Genomic DNA, 22,829 nt, shown 5'->3' with positions numbered 1-22,829 from the left:
AACCCTTTAATATTTACACATTCTATTAATTTGATCCTAAATATTAAAAAAATCAACAAATTTAACCTCTAATGTTTACAAAATTTATCTTTTAAGTTCAATTTTTAGAAAAGCAAATTACTAAACTAATTTCATAAAAAACTTTGATATATAAAAATATTATTTTATTTAATATAATAATTAAAAACTCGTTACCAAATCACTATATAATTACATTTTCCCCTAAATTTTTATTTAAAACATTTTAAAATTAAATTATAAACTTCAATTTTGACATTTTATTTTTAATTTTGTTAAATTTATTAATCACAATTACATCTTCATTTCAAAATTTGGTATACTTTTTAACTCAGTTAAGAGTAAACATAAATCATACTTTTATACATCATAATTTTTTTTTCATCAAATACTAAATTAATTCCTTGGATGCAGGCCATAGCTACAATCTCAGTTTGTTTGAAAAGACGGCAGTGGAAATCAAAACGTCTCTTACGGGCCGAGTAAATCCGTGGAGACTTTGCACAGTTACGCAGGCTGTAAATTGTAATCTTTTCTACTGGTTACACTTTACAGTCAAATGGGCAACTTCTTTGTGTTGCAAGGTGAAAGAATGCATACTCGAGCCGACATTACTTTCCATCTTCGACACTCTCAGCTTGACCTTTTGGGTGCTAACCTATGACAGAATTATTAGTTAATCCTTACATTTATTAGTACTTTAACATATATTAGTTAAGTTTGAGAAAGCTATGGAATGCATGCATGCTTTCTGACATGGGAAGTGAGCTACGGAGTAATATTCGTACCTTGTGGTGAAGACAGCTACACAATAACAATCCAGAAGAGCAAGAAGGTGGGTTGTTCAGAGTAAAAATGCTAAATTTATTGATCTTTTTTAAAATATTGTTGAATAAATTTGTTGATTTTTTTATATATATATATTTAACATCCAATTGATAAAATTATTGGAAAATATGTGATGCTTAAATTTTTATAGTGTTAAATTTATTATTAAACTAATAAAATAACCCACATCAACTCCCCCATCACTTATCTAACTACGATTAAGGGTGAGTGAGTAAAATATTTAATTTCAAAAAATTTAATGACTAAATTAATAATAAAATAATTAAAATAGAAGAAAATCAATAGTTTAATAATTATTTTTGTACTTTACCCTTCTTTCTAAAACATTTTGAATTTGTTTAGCAGAATTTCGTTGTTGGATTCTAAATCCAAAAGATTTGGGCTTTATCACTCATCGATTAATGCAATTTAGCCCAAAAACAATTTGGGTTTCTTACATAAATAATCATTAAAAAAAAAAGAGGAAAGAATCTAACAATTCCAGGCTCCGTAAAAGGTATGGAAGTCGCATAAACTTTCATTAAAAAAAAAAGACCCCCGAAAAAGACTGCTTCGCTTTCTCGAATTTTCCTTCTCCGTTTATCCCTTTTTTCTAAATTTTCTTCCGACAGAAATCAATTTTGTTTTCCCCTTTTTCTTCGGGGTAAAAAGAACCTTTCTCATATAAATCATTGATTAGCTCGAATTTCGATCCATTATGGTACGTTTCTCTATTACCCTTCTCTAATATTTGATCTAATGAATCAGTTGTATGATTTTTCTTCTCTTTTTGTATTTCATTTCGATGAATTATTGTTAAATACAGACAATTATAATGGAACAGAATGTTAAAAATGCTCTTTCTGAATGTTTGTTTGGATGTTTTTAGTTTGCTTGTAAACTTTTAGGTAATTGAGATTCATGATTCATCAATAACTTGGTTAGTAATTTCCTGATAATCTGCTACAGAAGTTATGGATGTTATTGTCTTGGACATAATCTTGTTTCAAGTTAAAATGATCTGGTTCAACTTTTTGCTCTTTTTTAGTATCAGTATGAATTTCGGTTTTTGATTTTGGAAGCGAGTGATATAATTCGAAAGAGTAGGCCAGTTTACAGTGTGTAGTCGAGCTCAAATCATTCAAAACTCGAGCTGAAATGCAAGGCTTGAAGCTCAACTTGAGTTTGATTGAATTTTGCTTTTATAACTGAAGCAATTTGAGATAATAGTCGAACTGGATGAGCTTACTCAATTAAAGTAAAATATAAACTCAGTTTCTATACTCAAGTTTGGATTTGAATTGAAACATTTAATAGTAATTAAAAAGAAAAGGCTCGATTAAGCTCTTAAACTACTTGAGTCAAATACTCAAATTCAGCTCTTTCACTAGCTCGAGATTTGGTCAAGCTGAAATCAAGTTTTTTCAAGCTGAGGCCAAATAGCTTTTGTAATACGAGTGTTTCTTTTGCTCTCTTAGATCTACTAAGGTTGGAGCTTAGTTTTTAGTGCTCTTAAAACCCCAAACTTGAGTGATTTTGCTTGTTGTGTATGTCAATTCTTGCTTCAGTGTCTCTATCTATCTTTCCTTTCTTAATTTTGATGTTATAGGGTGTAACTGTTTTTGTTTGCTATAGTTTGTCATAGGCATCAGCTTCCTTAGTTTTGGACTCTATATTCATTTTATTTTTAAGAATCCAAATGGATCTCAATTCCCAATTGAATCTAGTTACATTAGGTTTTAAATAGGTTTAATGCTTAGTTTTCCCAAACCACCAAATCCGGCATTAAAGTGAGTTGTTGTTAGAATGATTGGGGTAGCATCATTATTCTATCAAGCCATACAACTTCATTGCTAGTTATAGCAGTGATATTTCTTCAATTATAGGTGATGCAAGTCACGAATGTGTTCAACCTGAAAGTGATCGAAGGACAAAATAGAGGTAACAATATCTTACATTGAGCCACAGACATGCAACTTTCAATTGAAAGAATCAGTTCCAGATAAAATTAAATTCTAAACAAGGTTTTAGGAAGTTTGCAGTAAGCTTTATTGAGCTGTTTTGTGGTTCTTTCTCTGTGTTCTGGTTCTATTTAAGTGTTGTCTGGTGTCTTGATTTTAAGAATTCTGGGATTTGAAATACTGTCTTCTTGCTTGATAAAACTATTCAGGGAAGAGTGAATGTTGCAATGGGTGAGTGTAAAATAGTTAAACTTTACATTTTCTTTTTAGGCTTTTTTCCTTTGTATTATCATTCTTCTTTGCTTATCTGTATATCTTTAAATGTAGGCTGCGAAGATTCTTGCCAACTTAATTGTAATGGGCTCAGGTATATTGGCTCGGGCCGTTGTTCAGGCATACCGTCAAGCACTTTCAAGTTAGTTCTTTACTGCAGTACTATTATTCCATGTACATAATGTTAACTTTGCTTGAACATTAGGAGCTTGCTTTTAAAAATGGAGCAATTGTATGGTATAATCATCCAAGCAGACTCTGCTTATTGTGAAAAGGGTTTGTTTGTTATTGCTGCTTGCTTGTTGCTGTTGATTTGTGTAGTGCAAATGGACTTTCTAGTTTCTTCAACCGTAGTGCCTTTTATATTGAGGTTGCAGCAGTTGTGGCTCTTGCAATAATAGAGTTTTGAGGTCACGGTAGTGTAAAGAGACAGGGATCAACTAGTAAAATGTGCAAAATAGAAGCTTAGAAAGATAAGACGACAACCTCGCTAGGGCTTGTCAAACTCACATGGGGTTGGGCAATAACAACAGAACATACCTGGGACTCTGATCCCAAGTAAAACATCCATTGTAAAACTAATGGTCAATAGGTGAAGGGACTCAACTTTAATATGAGTCCACAGGAAACCTTATTTAACAGATGTGGGATAACACCACTTAACACTAGTGAGCTAATTGTCTTTGATGTTGATTTGCTCATGGTGATGTCTTCGTTAAAGAAGTCCCATGAGGAAAATTGGTTTAGGATCAACATTCTATTGTTAATTTTAACAAATAACAGCAAGCTTGTTTACTCTCGTGTTTGCTTTATATGCATCAATCTTCTGAATAGTAAGTTTGTTGTAGATGCCGCCAAATCTGGTGTTACCCATGAGACACTACAAAACGCAGTCCGTAGAGGTGGCAAAGTCATGACCGAGCAAGAGGCCAGGCTGATTCTTGGTGTAAGCGAGGAGACTGCTTGGGAGGAGATATTAAAGGCAAGTTTGTGTAACTCTTTTATTAACATTTTCTGTTATGCCCGTCTCGAGCAAGTTTTGAACTTCTCCCATTACTTAATTGCAGAAGTATGAAATTTTATTTGAGAAGAATGCCAAGAATGGGAGCTTCTACCTTCAGTCAAAGGTTCATAGGGCTAAGGAGTGCTTAGAATCTGTCTATCAAGGCAAAGCAGAGGGCAGTCCTCCGAGTTGAGAACTCATCAAGGTTAGCTCATTGTACATTGGGATGCCTGCCTGAATACTAATTCTAGTCTAACGCAAGTACTTGCTGCAATTTTGTGTCCTCAGTTCTCAATGTTGAATTGGTTGAGTGGTTGCAAATAATAATTTAAGGTTTCTTAAACTAATCTGTTTCCTGTGGTCGTTGCCATGCCTCTTGTTAGATGAATACAGAGTAGATTACTTCAATCTTAAAATACAAGTCTATGTTATTCAGACTCGAATGTATATACGTGTTTGATATGGATATACATTAGACATGTGCTGAACACTAGTACTTCAAGAAAAATCAAGAACATGAAGAGTAAAAATATGAGAAACTACAAGTATATAAATAGTAGCTAAGCCAGTTTAGTTTGAGTGAATTATTTGTGTGTTCAACTGTCGTCTATGATTTTCCAGTATCTTTCAATTGATTCTTTAAACATTTATTTCACCCTTAATTAGTCGGAATGTTTATTAGTTTAAATGTGCCAAAGGTGGTTGTATTTTAATGAAATTTTAATTTTAATCCCGCACAAGACAATGAGCATTTGTACTAATTTCGATTTTTCGGTCTTAGTTCTACTGATGGAGGAATTATAAAAATGGCATAATTGACTCTCTTTTTCTTTGCAGAAGTGCTTGATTTTTTAAATAATAATAATAATAAAAGTTTTTCATATTTTCAATAAAAATAAATCTTTAAATTTTATAAAAGAAAAATTCCAAGATTATGAAAAAAAATAGTCTTTAAAACTTCAAAAATTTTAAATTAAATTTTAAAAAAAATAAGTTCTACAAATTCTAAAAAAATGACCAATACTCGTGAGGGTGAAGGACGGGAGTCGCAAAGAAAAAAGAACTTATAGCAGGTATGCTATGCCAAAAATACAAACTATTCTGCTTGATCATTCAAAGAGGCACTACCTTTTAGTTATAAGTGCTTAATTCCAAACACTTCCTTAATCCTCAAAAATATTGTTATCATGAATCAGAATTTTAATATTTTCGATGTGTAGGATCCATAAATGGAAAGCACAGAGCATATCATATTGCAATTCATTATTAACTTATTCATTGGACTTCTGAGAAGAAGATCTACAGAAACAAAAAATTTAAAAAGCCTGGATAGTAAAACACACTGATATTTTTATTAAGAGAAAACTCGATGATCTTACAAGCCATGCTCCCTTCTCCTTTTATAGTCGAAGGAAAGTATGAGCTGGACGATTACAATAGTACATAAAGAACAGTAAAGAGTAATAAACAGTACACATCAGTACACTCTATTATTTATGATAAGAAAAAGTAAAGATTCCCATAAAAAGTTCTTTCAGCTGTTGAAATTTGAATGGAGAAGTAGAGCACTATCCATAGAATCTTCACTGTGATCAGTCATTTCATCCATTTCATGCTTATCTTCTTTATCATGAATTTTCAACTTTGAAAGATTGATTTGACTGCAATGTCACGGGTAGTCTTGGGACCATTCTGATGGGTCTGGAATAGCTTAATAATACTCTTGGATGGCTTTTAAGATTTTTTTGTGATAAGGTTTATGTTGTGTTGGCCATGTGTCCTATGGTGCTGTAATGTCTGGAGGAGGTCATATCTCAAATGGAATGATTCTATTGAGCTGACAGAGGAATTTTTGTAATCCCCTATACTGGATACCATAATTTTGAATGTCATCAGTGATAATCTTGTGAACCCACGAAGTAAGAAAAGATCCAAGTTGGGTTGCTCTTCCACATTGTATAAAAATTTGGGGTTTATAGAAAATTATAATCATATAACTTCCATAATTTCCCTTAGTTTGAAGACAATGTTGGTTAATAATTTCCAACCATTGTGGTAAAGGATGGAACCAACTTAAAAATGTAAAGAAATTTTGGTGTTCTGGTTTAATATTTCCTCTGATGGCCTTTGTTAAGTAATAGAGAAGGTCAGGTATATTGAACTGTATTGCAATATGATGAAGATGGGTGAGGTACCACAAAAACCATTTTAGTTCATCTGGTTGTTTGAAAACTTAATTGGGTGTATGAATGGATACTCTGGATGCACACCCTAATGTTTAAGAATGAATCCCCAAAAATTTTAAAAACTTGAATCTGGTATTCAAACATTATGTCATTGGCTTTTTGATGGAATATTTTCTTTTCAACAAGGGTATAGACTTCTGGTGGAAATTCTAGGTTGAGGTTGAGAGTAACAGAATAAGAGGTAGGAGAGGTTGAAGATGAGGAATATGGCCTATACATCATGATTGGTTTGGGCCAAAAAAACTCTTTTGTAGTAAGAATTTTAGGTTTGGGCCTTGAAAGAAAATCAGCAAGAACATTGTCTTTTCCTTTGATGTGTTTGGTATCAAAAGAAAATTGTGAAAACCATTTAGCCCATCTGAGGAGTTGCGGGTGTGGAACTGTCTTCTGTTTGAATTTGAGCATTTGAGGGAAATAAGACATATCCATTTCTACAAGAATATGATATCCTGCAAGATAAAATTCAAATTTGGAAATACCTTTTTTTATCGCCAATATTTCCTTGAAAGTGGAATGATAATGCATCTCTGCGTCTAAAAATCTTCCACTTTTGTATCTACAAATATGTCTTTTTATTTCTTTTTCTTCTAGTAATACTGCACCCCAGTATTTATCATTAGCGTCTGTCTGTAGAATTTTTTTTTATCAGAAAGAATTTGAAGTGGAGGCAATTCTTGTAACAGCTCTTCCAATCTTTTCACAACCTTTGTTTGTTTGGAGGACCATTCAGAAGGATTCTTCTTGAGCATTTTTCTTAAGGGATTATTATACTTAGAAATTTTAGGAATAAAATCTCTAAGATAATTAACAATCCTTAAGAATTGTTGTATCTATTTTGTGGACAGGTTTTCATCTGGAAACTTGAGAAATTCTTGTGATATGTGTGGCTTTGGAGAGTGTTTTCCTTATTTAATCTTCATACCCCAAAATTCAATTTTTGGTCTATTGATCTGCATCTTTTTTCCTGAGAGCATAATCCCATAGTTGAAAACTAGGGACTTGAATTCATCTAACAATTGAGTATGAGACTCTTCATTCTGGCTGTAAAGCAAGATGTCATATATGTAAATTAAAGCATTTTCCATTAAAAGCTGGAAAATCTTTATCATTGCTTTCTGGAACAAAGAGGGAGCGGTTTTCAATCCAAAAGGCATAACTTTCCATTGAAAATGTTTGTTAGAATGCATAACTTCATGTACTCCTGTCACTCATCTTTTGATGGCTATTAAGACCATCATAAAAAGTCTCCAACTAAATGCAATGTGGAATACCATGGTGAGGGCACTTTCTCAATAACTTTTTGAACCGCTCTCATGCCTCATATAAAGATTCATCATCAAGTTATTGAAATGTAGTTATCTCATTTTGAAGCTTGGCATTCTTACTAGAAGGAAAATATTTCATCAAGAATCGTTTAGCCAATTCTTGCCATGTGGTTACTGAGTTAAACGGTAAAGAATTCAATCATGCTCGTGCTCTTCCCTCAACGAGTATAGGAACAACTTCAATCGTAAAGCATCTTCGATCATTAAGGAGTCACTTACTTTCCTAAATAAGCGAAGATGCAAATGTGGATCTTTAGTAGGCATCTTACTAAATTGGCCCACAGTTTGCAGCATCTAGAACATTATTTGCTTTAATTCAAATTGTGGTCTTCAATTTCGGGTCTCACAATTCCTGGATTAAGTTCATTGAAAAGGTACAACATATTGGCGTATGGCATGACCTCTATCATCAACAAGAAGCCGATGAAAGTAGATGTCTAGTAGAAACAGTTTAGATGTAAACTTGTTAGAGTTATGTGACTCAAATTACTGTTAAATAAAATAATAAATTACTTGCAAGTCAAGTTAAACAAAATATATTTTCTTTCTAGAAGATTTAATATTTATTAGTATAATATATATTTATCATTTATTAGTATACTTTATTTGACCTACGAAATTACCTTATAAATAAACTATTTTACAACATTAAAAAACACACTCATTAAAAAGATTAGAACTCATAACACTTTTGGAGAATTTTGTATTTATGTTTTGAGGGTTCTTTGTTTTTCGAGTTTCAGGGTTTAGTTTTATCTGCATCTTTTGTATTCTTTGTTCTTTTGCCATTATAGTAAAATTATATTTGCCCGTGATTTTTTATCCTCTTTGGACGAGTTTTTTTACGTTAAATTTATGTGTTCAATTTCTCAATTTCTTTCGCTATTTTTTACTTGTTCGTTGCTTAATCGGGTCGATCTTTAACAAAACTAGTTTATTTTTCTTCTTTACCAAAAAAATTAAACTGATTAAAAGAAATAACACAACAAAACATTAGGTATGTGAACGATTTATGCATTAACTTTCCTTTTAACAATTTGGAATGATTTATCATCTTAATAGCTCAACTTAAAATGATTTCTCAAATGCTCTTGTGGATGAATAGGATCTAAATTTAATTATTTAATTCACTTTATAAATGTATAAATGAATCTAGAGAATGTATAATAATTGTTGTTAAAAAATTTACGAATTGCAATGTTAGATTTTTTAAGGCTCAAAACAAGGTGATATTATTTCTTTTTTGAAAAAGTCCAAATTTACTGAACACTGCCGAACCGAATCAAACTGCAATTATTGATTTTGGATATTTTGATTTGTATTCCATATGATTGAAAATTGAATAGAGTGATTCGGTTAAATTTTTAGATAAAAATTGAATCAACCCGAATACACCCCTTGCACCAGCGACTAGCCAATGCACAATGTTTTTGCTGATGTGATCGAAATTAGGTAAAACGGAACTGGTTTGATTGATACGGGTTGAAATTTTAGCTGATGCAAACAAGAGAGCTGATTGCACTGATTTATTACTGGAACAATACACACCAACCAAAACGACTGGAACTCGTGTAGAACCGACATTGATTTAAGTTGCTCCTCATATGTTATGAGCTTGTTGAATCTACTCTCCAGATTTGGGAGTTTGTTTATGGAAAATAAAAGGGTAAACTATAAAAGGGTCACTCAATTATGCTTTTTATTCTATTTTGGTCACTCAATTATTTATTATTTTTGAATTAGTCACTAAATTTTTTAAAATTAAATGTTTTAGTCACTCTGAGTTGATATGGACCTTTTTTTATTGGTTTAGTAACAAAATTAGCCCTCTGATTGTTACATATGTTATCAGTTTGATCGTAAATATAAAAAAATTCAACAAAATTAGCCCTCAATGTTAACAAAAATTTTCATTTTAGTTCTAATCTTAAAAAATTCAATTAATTTGGCTGTCAACATTTACAAAATTATTAATTTAGTCCTAACTCTAAAAATTTAAAAATTATTTTTAGCTCTTTATAAACTATTGACTAACTAATGATCCCAACAGGGCTGGACCAGGCAATTTTTTTAAAAACAAAATGTTTTGATACCATTTTTTTATTAGATTTACTTAATGATTTATCTCTGAGCTTGTGTTTTAATGAATATTTACACATATGTTGAGATTACAATATAGAAGAAAAAAGAAGGAACAAATTTTCCTTTAATAAATTATTAAATTAAGAAAATAGAAAATTGGAGAAATAACCTTCCAGCGGTGAAAGGGAATTAGTATAGAGGCAATAGAATGAGACTAGTAGTGATAAATTTTAGAGATTTTTTTAATTTAATTAACATTAAATATGTATAAAGGGTAATTTCGTAAATATCTTGGAGTGAGGTGGGGTGATTTCATTCTAAACTCAACCTTGACCCGACTAGACTATTTTTAAAAATTAGCCCGCCCCAACCCTCGACTCCAAGTAAAAAACTTGTTCAGGTAATAATGCAGCCGATTATTCTAGATAAATTTAAAATCAATTAGTTTGGTCCAATGTGAAGCCTAAATTATAGTAAAAGAAATTGTTGCAAGTGACTTGAAAAAGGGTATTCTTTTTCTTATTTTAATACATTACATGGTTTAGTCGATGAGTTATGAAAGGATAAAAATGAATGTTTTTGAATTTTTAAAATTAAGACTAAATTGATATATTTGTAAATGTTGAGAGTCAAATTTATTGATTTTTTAGAAATAACACTAAATTAACAAATTTTGTAAACATTGAGGGCTAAATGTATTGATTTTTTTATATTTAAGATCAAATTGATAAAATATGTAAACATTATAAGGTTATTTTTATTACTAGACCAATAAAAAAAACTATATTAACTAAGAAGGATTAAAATATTTAATTTCGAAAAATTTAGTGACTAAATTGAAAATTTTAATAATTAGATAACCAAAATAGAAAAAAAAACATAGTTGGATGACTATTTTTATATTTACCCAAAAAATCTAAATATTAGATAAAAAGAATACACTTAAATGCTATATTAATTTTATAACATAATAATAAAAAAACAAAACCCCTTAATATTCTGCGTGTAAGTTGCGCTGTCTTATTTTATTCCATTCTTTCTTTTCTCTCTAAATCTAAAAAAAAAAAAAGAGTAAAAATAATAAAAAGAAACAAAACCGATCAAATCAAAACGAAGCTTTATTCATAAATTTTCTCTCATTTTCTCACACTTTCTCATTTGTTTACCGCTATATTTCTTTAAGCACCAAAATTTGCATTTCGTGGGAGGAAGAACCCTCCGCGCTTTTTCCTCTCTCCCCCACCCCACTCCTCCTCTCTCTATCTCTCTGTCTCTCTCTCTCTCTCTCTCTTTCATTTTTCTTCTAGCACCGACGATCAATTTTGCATCAGATCTGCGGTTTCAATTTTGATTCAATCAGGTTCTGGCTTTGTTTATCTTGTTTATTATATTCGTTCTTTCTTTTTTCTCACATTCAGATCTGCTTCATTTATTTATTACATTATTGATTTGGAGTTCCGTTTGGTTTTTTTTTTTGTTTTTTAAATTTTAGACTTCTATTTTTTAAACTTCCTCCGTGTTTAGCTCAATTCTCATTTTGATTATGTTTTCCTCTTCTTTAAATTGATAATGGTTGTAAAGGTTTCTCGTTTCTCTTTCTGGTTGAATGATTTGAGTTTTGTTTCTAATTATTGTAAGTTACACTTAAATATATATATACATATATTTATTTATTTATTTTGTTTTTGCTTGCAAAGATTCTTATTGCGCGATTGCAAGATTTAGGGATCTGTTAAAAATATTTTTTGAAATTTTAGAATTTTTATCCCGATTATCTTCTTTACTTGCCTCTAAATGACCTTTTTTTTTCTTTGAATTCTTTTAATAATAAATTTTGTTCACGTGCATCTAATTTTATTCCATTGTGATCTTGAAAATGGTTCAAGATCTGATCTTTCTTTCTGTTGTTTTTGTCTCTAATGCGACAGGGCTGCTTCATTGTGAACGCAGGCAACGATGAAGAAGGCCTTAGGCCAAACTGTTAGAGACCTGTAAGTTCGTTATTAGATACAAATTCCCTCTATCTAATTAACATTTTTGAATTGTTTGAATATTTAACAGTATAAGCAATCTCTTCGTAACAAAATTATACTCTGAAGAATGATCCTTGCGAGTTTGGTCTTTTGTGAATATATATATATTTCTTGTATTCGTGCGTCTTGGTATTTGCTATATAACCAGTGCTAAATGATTTATTATTCTTTGTTCCTGCAGTAAGAGAGGAGTTAATAAGAAAGTTCTTAAAGTTCCTGGAATAGAGCAGAAGGTAAGAATATTGTTAGAAAGTTCACTGAGCATACGAGTACCTAATAATCAATTGTTGCATAATTGTAAGCATCTATGGTTGTTTCTTGTAGAATTAGGTTTCTCTTTGGCTAGGGGTTTAATAGACTATCTAGATATTGTTCAGTCGATATGATATGTTTTCTGAGGTATTAAACTATGAATGTGATTTTTAGATTGATTGGCATCATAGTTGCCAAAAAGTAAGGGACTTTAACTATTATCTATTAAAATGCTGTTATGATTTCGTAATGTTGCATACCCTTGTATGGAAGAGAAGTGGGAAATGGGATTATAAGTGGAATCCAGCTTTATTTTTTTGGTGAAGTTGTGGAGGTCCAGAGGGTTAATGCTCATGTCTACATTATGGTGAGGTGGCAATGACTGGAAAAATGCTGTTGTTTTCAGAAAGAGAAACTGTAGCTTGATTTATTTTTTGTTATACGAGGGGTGATTTACTACCAGTCAGAGGCCTCTGCTTATTCGCCTTCTCAACGAAGCGCTACTAGAACTGGAGAATTTTGAAATGTGGTTATATGATTTGGAAAACAAGCTTACTTATATTCGGTGTTGAGCTTCCTGTCACTTCCCATTACATGGCCTGCTTGAGCCTCTTAAGTGAACGTTTGGATGGAAGGGTACTAAGAGGACTGATTCTTTCATTTGCTCTAGGACCCAAATTTTCTATGTAAACTACTTCTGAAGTTAGGCTAACTTCTAATGCTGGTTGTGCTGAATCTTGATAGAATATAGTGGATCCAACTCTTCCATTTTATTTTCATTTGGTAAGAGGAGATTGTCCTTAAATTTATAAAGTAAAAATAGTTATTTAACAACAGCAATCACTATGCAACAACATAAGAATATCACCTGGAATACAATTAAAACTTTGTTTATCTACTTGAATTAGTAATACATTTTTAACTTGTCTTTAGGTTCTTGATGCCACCAGCAATGAGCCCTGGGGTCCTCATGGGTCACTTCTTGCAGATATTGCAATGGCTACTAGAAACTAGTAAGCTTGAGAGAAATTATGTTTGATTTTCATTACTTATTTGTCACAGCTAAATTTATTTTGCAAATCTCCATGCAGTCATGAATACCAGATAATCATGGCAGTAATCTGGAAACGTATGAGTGACACTAGAAAGAATTGGCGTCATGTCTACAAGGTCAGCATTATGTTGAAGGGTTAATTGTATTAGTGTCAGTTTGTTCTCTCTACAACCGAAAAAAGTGTTCCTCTAAATACTTATGTAATTGTAAAAGTTTTATCCTTTCTCTAAATCTCCTTCAATTCTGCATGGTCATTGTGTTGGGGTGTGGTACATTTTTTGTGCACTATATTTTGCTTTGTGTTTTCTGTATATATTTTACTTTTCCTCCAATTCCTCCCGACATTAAAATATATCATTGTACTAAGGTATGTTCTTTATTGAGCCTCAGGGTCTGACTGTTTTGGAGTACCTTGTTGCCCATGGATCAGAGCGTGTCATAGATGACATAAGAGAACACGCATATCAAATATCAGTAATTGCTGTTTCTTATGACATTATTTTATGCAGTGTTGATAACTCTATCTGCGGCTCACTGTGTTTAAAACTTTTGGTCTAATTAATATTCCATCTCATGTTACAGAGTTTGTCCGACTTTCAGTACATTGATTCCAGTGGAAGGGACCAGGGTAGCAATATTCGAAAAAAATCTCAGAGCCTTGTGGTTCTTGTAAATGATAAAGAAAGGATAATTGAAGTAAGACAGAAGGCTGCAGCCAACAAGGACAAGTGAGTCTGCAAAAATGGCTTTATGTTTTAATCTCCTTGCTGTTTTCAACATATGACCAGCATGTACAAAATTGATGAGCATGCATAATTTCATCATGAAATTATGATGAGTACTTGTGTGTTAGAGCATAGATGCTTTCAACATGACAAGTATGTGTGAAAGAGCATGCCCATATGCATACCTTTTATTTTGCAAAATTGACTTGAGAATTATTTAAATTGTTTTTTCTCCTAAGCTGCTGGTATATTTTCGCCATTTATGGCCGTTTCTTGAGATTTTACTTGTTCACCCATTTAGTGGTGAAAATAAAATAATTAGTCTAGTCTTGCCAAATCTACCATGATATGGACATGGTGGACTATCTCTGGTTTCCCATTAAAATTTTGAATTTATTTTCTGCAGCCATGGTCCTATATCTTTACTCTAATAGATAATATAGGTAGCATATGGTATTAAGCTTATATAAATGATATTAAGCCTTTTCTAATTGAGTTCCATTTCTCTAAGTTCTAATGACATTTCTTGCGTACGATTACAGGTATCCGTGTGATTTAATTTCTTGTCTCGAATATTTTGCCTTGGAAATTCATTTTAGAATATGAGAATATAAATCAATGGATATGTAGAATTCTTCCGTAATGTATAACTGTTTGTTTTACAGGTTTCGGAGCACATCAACAGGTGGAATGAATAGGGCAGGTTCGGGGGGACAGGGGGACAGATATGATTATGATTATCAATATGGTTATAGAGATGATGATCGGTATGGTAGATATTCAGATTCAAACAGTCGTGATGGAGATCGCTACAGCAGAGATAATGAAGACCGCTATGTCAGGGATGGTTACAGGGATGATGACTACAAAGGTAGAAGTACAAGTGTTGATGGTGATCAATATGGCACCAGAAGTAGGAGCTCTGATAGAGACCATGCTTTTGATGATGATGGTGATTCATCACGGTATGCTTTTATTTCCTTTTGATACCTTTATATGGCTATGTTCTTTTTAAGAGGCATATTAATATTGTTGATTCGATTTTTTTTCTTAATTATTTGTTGAAGTAAATATCTTTCTTGTTCTGGATTGCAATTTAGATGGTGAAAGTTGAATATTTAATAAGTTCTTTTGCACGAGATTAGGTAATTTACTGCATACATGGTGCATTAATTAGTAATTTTCTGCATAAAGTTTCTTTCTTCATGAGCTTTTGGGTGTTGGTTCAGTCATTGATGTTCTATTTAGTAATTTTCATGATCCCCCCCCCTCTGAATCTTAAGTATGGTGCCTTTACCTTCATGGATGCTTGGCATGAAGAATGTAATTAACTGTCGTCTTTGCAGGGGCAGCAATGCTAGAGCTGATGATTATTCTCAGGATGGAAGGTAACCCTGAGTGGGTGCATTCTTAACCTGTCTTAGTTGATCAATTTTTTTAACAACAATTATTGCTTTCTAAATTTTCTAAAAATTAAGTTTCTATAGACGGCATGAGCAGAAGTTCTCTGAACAAAATAATGGTGCTCCTCCTAGTTATGAAGCAGTAAATGAATCTCATAGTCCTGTCCATAGTGAAAGGTATTATTTTGTACCTTAAATGTTTGGAGACATGTTGCTTGCTGTTGTATTTTTCTGTGCACTGAAAAGATCATTGATGATAGGGATGGAGAAATTTCAGTAGCAGCTGCTCCCAGGTCATCTTCTCCTCCTGCTAGCAGTAATCCTAACCTAGCAACGTCTGATTTTGGTAATTTAGCATCTCCTTCAAATAAAAATGTGGAGGCTTTCAATGCATTTGATCCACGTGTTTCAGTTTCAGGTACTATATTTGTAATATATACACCATCATTTGTATGTTCCAGTGGTGTTTCCTTGATCATGGTTGTCTTTATGCTCATCCAATAAGAACTTAGTTGATGTGGTGACGTTTTGCTTGAACAATCACCATGCAAAATGTAAATTTCTGAGTTGTTTAAGTATTTAGTTTGATATCCTATATTGGTTCACATTCCATTCCATTTTTAAATTTTCGTCCATAAAATTTATGTTAGGATGACCCCTTGTTTTCAATTTTGACTTTCCTTTACTCATTTAAAATGAAATTGTACTGATTGGAGTCTAACATGATTGTATTTGTATGAACTAAATCTCCTTGTGTTTGAGGAACTAAATTGGGTTCTTTTTTATGCTATTGCATTTATCCCTTTTAACCCGGAACTTACTTTTTATCTTCTGCTCATCTGTTTCAGCTGCCTCTGCCGGTGCTCCTGTTTCTACACCTGCCCCTGCTCCTCCCACTGCTTCAACCAGTTCTGAAATGGACTTACTCGGTGCACTGTCAGATTCATGGGCGGTTGTGCCAACTCTATCTGAAACCCCTGCTGCTGAGGCTGATGCCCATGCTAAAGGTTCTATGCCCTCCTTTGCTGCTAATCCATCAGCATCTAACTCCGGAAATCAGGTAGATATGATTTGTTTGAGGACCTCTTAAACTCCTTTTTCTTTGCTTCATATACAAGGATTTCATCCTTCCTGTCTAAAATATGCCTGTTGGTGATACCATGAATGCAGATGTGCTGTTCTATTGTAGCCTTATCTGTTGTATTCAATTCTTGTATCTTTAATTAGTCAGCATGTAAAACAGCATGTGTAGTTAATATTGGAGCTACTTTGTGAATTGTTGATATCATCTGTATATTTACTATAGAAGGATAACATAAAAAGGTTTTACGGTGAATTTAAAAAGGTATATAAAGGTGAAATCTTATTTTGAATTATATCACTTAACTGATTATGAAAATAATCATCTTCTAGATTTTGCTCTAATTCATCCCTCTATCCTATCCATCCCCTTTATTTTGCCTCTAAACGTTGTCTTCATTCTTTGATTCCAGTGGACATCAATGTGCTCTGAATATTTGTTGTAATTCTGTTGTTAGGGAATAAGTTTTGTTCTTGATACAGGGTTTTGATGATCCATTTGGTGATGGTCCTTTTAAGGCTTTCCCTTCAGGGGATGCTGCCTCAGCTCAGCAACAAATATTGACTCCGGCGACTACTTTCCAGGCTACAATGAGCCAAAATATGGAAGCAGCTCAGCCACCTTCTGTAAAATCTGAGATTGTCACAGGCTTCGACTTCGGGGAATCATTCTCTGCCTACTCCACTCTCAATGCCTCAAACAGTCAACCTTCATCAGGAAATTTCCAGTTTTTGCCTCAAGAATTGTCAGATCCAAATCAGGAAGATGATATATTGGGAGAAATCCTTCCACCCTCTGGACCTGCAAATGATGCAGCTTTACATACAGTCTTTTCAGCACCATCCAGCCAATCTGCACTACCTGTAGCTACTTATGGCCAGCATGCACAATCAGGTGCTAATATGTACCAACCCGCGCAGCCAAGTGCGAATCCATATGGCCAGCTTGCTCAGCCCAGTGCTAATCCATATGGCCAAAATGGGCAACCAAGTGCTAATCCCTATGGCCAGCCTGAGCAGCCCAATGCTAATCCATATGGCCAAAATGGGCAACCAAGTGCTAATCCCTATGGCCAGCCTGTGCAGCCCAGTACTAACCCATATGGCCAAAATGGGCACTCAAGTGCTAATCCCTATGGCCAGCCTGTGCAGCCCAGTGCTAACCCATACAGCCAAAACGGGCAGCCAAGTGCTAATCTCTATGGCCTGCCTGTGCCACCCAGTGCAAACCCATATGGCCAGTCAAGTGCTAATCCCTATGGCCAGCCAACACAACCAAATGCTGATCCTTATGGTCAATCTGCACAACCAAATGCTAATCCGTATAGTCAACCAGCACAAACAAATGCTAATCCATACAGCCAACCTGTACAGGTACATGCTAATCCATATGGCCAACCTGCTCAGCCAAGTGCTAATCCATACAACCAACCTGCTCAGCCGAATGCTAATCCATACAGCCAGCCTACACAGCCTAATGCTAATCCATATGGCCAACCTGTTCAGCCAAGTGCTAATCCATATGCCCAACCCACACAGTCTGTGTCTGCAGCCCCTCAAATTCCAGGATCTGCTGCTCAGAGCAGCAATGGGAGCTTAATGATAGGTTCTAATGGTCCTGTCAGTTCACAAATGGCTGCTCAACCTCCAACTCCTGCTGCACCAGCTACTCAGTTTAACACTGGAAACTTTATTTCAAAGCAGGGTTCTGCTGTGCCAGTTGAGTCACAGAGTGCTCCTCAAACCACAAACGATTCAGGTGCACATAATAACAGTGATGTCCTGGGAGGCTTCTTTTCACAACTAGGATCGAATGCTTCAGTGGCACCACAGACTGTTCCTCCCTCATTAACAGGAGCACTTGCTATAGTTCCGCAACCATCGAAGGATAAATTTGAGCCCAAGTCAGCAGTTTGGGCTGATACATTGAGCAGAGGACTGGTCAATTTGAATATATCTGGACGTAAGTACTTGCCTTTCCCATCGAAAATATGCCCATTCCACAAGAATTAACTTTAATTTATTTTCTATATGTACAGCTAAAACAAACCCACTGTCTGATATTGGAGTTGACTTTGATGCTATTAATCGGAAGGAAAAGAGGTTGGAAAAGCCTGCCCCAACTGCAATAACGTCTACTGTCACAATGGGTAAAGCTATGGGATCTGGTTCTGGAATTGGCCGTGCTGGTGCTAGTGTTCTCAGAGCTCCAGCAAATCCTATGGTGGGTTCCGGCATGGGTATGGGAATGGGTGGTGGTCCTGTTGGAGGTGTTGGCATGGGAGGCTATGTTGGTATGAATCAACAACCTATGGGCATGGGAATGGGGATGAACATGGGCATGAACCCAGGCATGGGGATGAACAACATGGGCATGAATCCAGGCATGGGGATGAGCAATATGGGCATAAATCCAGGCATGGGGATGAGCAATATGGGCATGAATCCAGGCATGGGGATGAGCAATATGGGCATGAATCCAGGCATGGGGATGAGTAATATGGGCATGAATAAAGGCATGGGGATGAGTAATATGGACATGAATAAAGGCATGGGGATGAACATGGGCATGAATCCAGGCATGGGGATGAACAACATGGGCATGAATCCAGGCATGGAGATGAACAATATGGGCATGAGCGCAGGCATGGGGATGAACATGGGAATGGGGCAGGCAACCCACATGCAATCTCAAAGTGGGATGCCTGGCGGTTACAACCCTATGATGGGTTCCAGTGGCTACTCTCAACAGCAACATGGTGGTGGTGGTGGTTACCGATGAGAAATCATTGTCAAGTAGAGTAACGGAAGTTACATCCCTGCTTGTGATGCAAGATTAAAAGAGGTTGAAATAGCAAGACCCAGGTGTCGCCATCGAATTCCAGAGTTTAGTGGCAGCGGCCTGATGATGCGATCCATGTTTATTCACGTCTATTATTTCTCATACCAGCATAAGCTATTGCTCTGTTTTGGCCACAAGAGTCTCGGTTCATTGCTGGTTTGAGTTTCAAGTGTTGTGAAAATTGTGTAGCAGTGAAAGACAACCAGAGCAAGGTCCAGGTTGCCTTTTCTTTTCTCTTATTCTTCCATTATATATTTGTTGAGCATTTGTTGTATGTGGGCTACATCATAGAACAATAAATATAATCTCCTTTGTTCTTTTTGCGTTCATTTTATCATAACCGACTCCTGTAACCAACATGGGTATGGTTTGTCATTTTCAAGTTTTTCCATATTTTTAAGGACTACCGGGGGGCTACTTAAAGAGCACAGATACCAGAGTATTTACAGGGAAGGTGAAACAATTCCCTTTCTAAAAAATCCAAGCAACCACCTACAAGGTCGGAGTAATTTGGTAGCAGGAGAATGCTTGCTTAATCACTTCTAATGTTGGATTTTGACCTAATTTTGTTCTTTTTTGTTGCGCTAAAATGTTATCTTTTTCATATAAAACGCAACCTATATATAGCATGATATGTATCAAGCTTCCTAAGAAGTAGTGCGACCAAACTAATAAGGAAATGACTAAATTCTGGTAGGGTCAAAGGAAAGAGAAAGGAAGAATTCATTGGAAGAAGTGGAAGAAGTGGGAAGTCCTAACTAGTGTAAAAGTGGATAGTGACTTGGGTTTTAAAGATTTGGAGAAGTTTAATGATGTTATGTTGGCAAAGCAGTTCTGGAAGTTATTGAATAAGTCTGAAGCATTATGGGTTAAAGTTCTAAAAATGGCTTTATTTTCTAGATTGTACAACTTTTTTGGCCAATAAAGGTGCTAGGGTTTTTTGGTGTTAGAATAGCTTATTAAGGGGGATGGAGGTTATTAGATAAAAGATTTTATGGCAAGTTAGAAATGGGAAAAATATTTCAATACAGCAGGATAATTGGCTTCTAGATTTAAAAAGGAAGCTTTTGACTCAAATTGTTGTTTCGTGAACATATTTTCCTAAGAATGTCGCTGAATGGATTTGTAGATAGGAAGGAAATTGGAATGTTAATGCTTTGGGTGGTTGGATTGATGAGGAAGCAAAACAAACAATTAGGAAAATTCCTATTAGCTGGAAAGGAGGGAAAGATAAGTTGATCTGGCATTGTGAAAGGAATGTAATTTATAGTGCTAAGTCTGGATATAGAATGGTGTACAAAAGTCAGTGTCAATAGATTTGTTGCTCCTTCTTCATTTGTTTCTATTGATGACAAGTTATGGAAAATGTTATAGGGGTTAAATATGCCTAGTAAAATGAAACACTTTATTTGGAGATTATGTGTAACACTCCATATCTAACCCAATCGCCACTTTCAAGATATAAGATGTCACATTCGTTGCCAAATCAACTACATTTTTTTTTCAATATTCGAAAGAAAAATCATGCAAACATTTGAGTTCTAAAACTTCTATTAACTTTAATTATTCAAATCTGGATCATAAGTAGGCTTATAAAAACACTTATGAAACTCTTGTAACAAATGATAGACTAACATGTAAAAACAGCCAATACATGGGTGTTGTCACAACACTCGTGACATTAAGGGTAATAGCTTTATGTTGCGACTTCAATAGGGTTGAGTAATGACCAAGAAGACAATAACTTGATGTTGCAACTTCAGTAGGGGAATGTCGTGATATTGATGGTAAAGGGCTTAGTGTCGCAACCTTTGCAAGGGAGAGTCATGACCATGGAAATAGAGGCTTAATGTCGCAACACCAACAAGGGAATGTCACAACTATGAAAGCAGGTCCCTCAATTTCTTTTTATCATTCTTCTCAAACCTGCCAAGCGTGAATACTAATTGGTCAAAATGCCCCCAAAGCTCAACTCAACATATTATATGAAGTACCACAAATGCCAAATTAACATTATTAACATATAAAACATCTACCCTTTTCATGATTACAAGTATACATACATGTTCATTTACTTGACATGTAAGAAATAATTCAATCACAAGCATAATATGGTCAAATGGGCAAGTAAACCATCAACTTACTAAATTAATACATATAATGCCACCAATATAATGGCCATATTTAAAATATAAGCATTTTCTATCGTATGGACCAAAACATCCAAAATGGACCTAAAGACCAATTCAAGACCTTAGGTACATGTCACTTGCTTTAAACATAACAAAATCTATACAAACTGTCTGAGTCGAAAGTTGAAACTAGATGTTGTTGATCACTATGAGACTTCGAGATCTATAATACCTGTGCCATGAAATAAACAAAATCGCACGTTGAGAAATAGTGCTCGTGGTGCTAACATGATTTAAATCAATAATCACATATAAACAATACAAAGAACATACAATATGAAATCCAATTCTATCTAAATCACAAGTGCATTTCTTGTTTCATGTGAACAAAACATTAATCTTTAAAACTATTCAACATGCCATATTCCATCATTCAATCACTTTATTATTAAATCTCATTTACATGAATGTCATAGCATATCACAAGGGTTATGACACTTTTTTTTTCTATTATGGAATCTATTGATTTGTTATATAACCAGATCAACCCGCAGAGCTCGTAATAACCAAACCATGTGTCATTTCATATGTCGTCATTTAATGCTTAATATCAAGAATAAATATACAATTCAATAACCAATGTCAATAGGCAAGTTCCAAATTTTCATAATCCTTATTAACCAAACACAAACTCAATATGGATACATGGATCATCCAACCATCACACCTAATATATTCGACACCTAATGCCTCATTGGTACGTCTGAAGTATAATTTGCGCTCCGTGCCTCATCGTTATAAACCAAAGTACATTAATCCTATGCAATGCCAACTATATCCAACTCTACCCAAGATCATTAATAAGGTATCCAATGTTTCAAATATGTTCACAAGGTTCACATATCATAGCTTAATACACAACAATTCATATAATACTCTATTCAATTTATATAATTTCATATCATTATACGCATATCATCACATTTTCCATAAGATTCCAACCATTTAATACTTACCTAATCATGAGACAAGTAAGATCATTACTTTAAGCATAGCTAATTTCAAAAATCCATATTGTAATTGAATTTAACTCATGAAAGCACAAACCGAGATAGCTACTCGTCTATTGCTCTTGTGTTTTATTTATCTCGAGATAGCTTGATGTCGTCTTTAGCTACGTACTATAATTCAATTATATAGATGGTATTAGTTTTCACCCAATCACATGAAAAACACATAATCAAACATATTTTATATTTTATTCATTTTAGTCCTTATATCTGAAATACTCATGTTTTTCGATCTTAATTTCATATTATTTCATTAGGGACCTTGTACTTTTAATCCATAGCATAATTTCTTAACAACTTTCAATTTATTCAATTAGGCCCATAATGTCATAAAATCAACTAATAAGTTTAATTGAATTTCAAGTCAAATCTTACACATTTCCCTAATTTCCAACTTAGTTTCTTAATTTAGTTTCCTAACTGTCCACTAATGTATTTTCATATTTAAAAAAAAAAAGATCCTTTCACTCATAATTTCGCTAACTCAATTTACAAAATTGAA

At 34.0% G+C, this 22,829-nt stretch overlaps 2 protein-coding genes and 1 non-coding gene across 6 annotated transcripts; all 3 read left to right on the top strand.

The window, feature by feature from the left end:
• The first annotated feature begins 1,331 nt into the window (after positions 1-1,331).
• LOC107903760 (mitochondrial import inner membrane translocase subunit PAM16 like 2) lies at positions 1,332-4,667 on the top strand. The gene is made up of 4 exons (XM_016829908.2): positions 1,332-1,567; positions 3,135-3,222; positions 3,929-4,062; positions 4,148-4,667. Exons 1-4 carry the CDS (start codon positions 1,565-1,567, stop codon positions 4,274-4,276), a joined length of 354 nt encoding a protein of 117 aa, XP_016685397.2. The 5' UTR covers positions 1,332-1,564; the 3' UTR covers positions 4,277-4,667.
• A 2,929-nt stretch (positions 4,668-7,596) lies between these two features.
• On the top strand, positions 7,597-7,703 carry LOC121209202 (small nucleolar RNA R71). The gene has a single exon (XR_005904319.1). It is a non-coding gene; the product is annotated as a small nucleolar RNA R71 (small nucleolar RNA).
• Positions 7,704-10,744: 3,041 nt separating this feature from the next.
• On the top strand, positions 10,745-19,442 carry LOC107903761 (clathrin interactor EPSIN 3). 4 transcript variants are annotated; one of them, XM_016829912.2, is made up of 14 exons: positions 10,745-11,096; positions 11,665-11,727; positions 11,951-12,002; positions 12,955-13,034; positions 13,113-13,191; positions 13,466-13,549; positions 13,658-13,803; positions 14,466-14,765; positions 15,147-15,188; positions 15,288-15,380; positions 15,464-15,549; positions 16,052-16,263; positions 16,767-18,246; positions 18,323-19,442. In XM_016829912.2, the coding sequence occupies exons 2-14, from the start codon at positions 11,693-11,695 to the stop codon at positions 19,063-19,065; spliced, it is 3,432 nt and encodes a 1,143-aa protein (XP_016685401.2). In that variant the 5' UTR covers positions 10,745-11,096; positions 11,665-11,692; the 3' UTR covers positions 19,066-19,442. The 4 variants fall into 4 exon arrangements, with proteins under 4 accessions (XP_016685401.2, XP_016685399.2, XP_016685400.2 ...); XM_016829910.2 differs by having other exon boundaries at positions 15,464-15,621; XM_016829911.2 differs by having other exon boundaries at positions 15,279-15,380.
• Positions 19,443-22,829: the final 3,387 nt, after the last annotated feature.

Source organism: Gossypium hirsutum, chromosome A10, assembly GCF_007990345.1.
Source record: "Gossypium hirsutum isolate 1008001.06 chromosome A10, Gossypium_hirsutum_v2.1, whole genome shotgun sequence".
Lineage (NCBI taxonomy): Eukaryota > Viridiplantae > Streptophyta > Magnoliopsida > Malvales > Malvaceae > Gossypium > Gossypium hirsutum.
The sequence above is the reverse complement of the archived record's forward strand: the minus strand, read 5'-3'. Positions and strand labels throughout refer to the sequence as shown.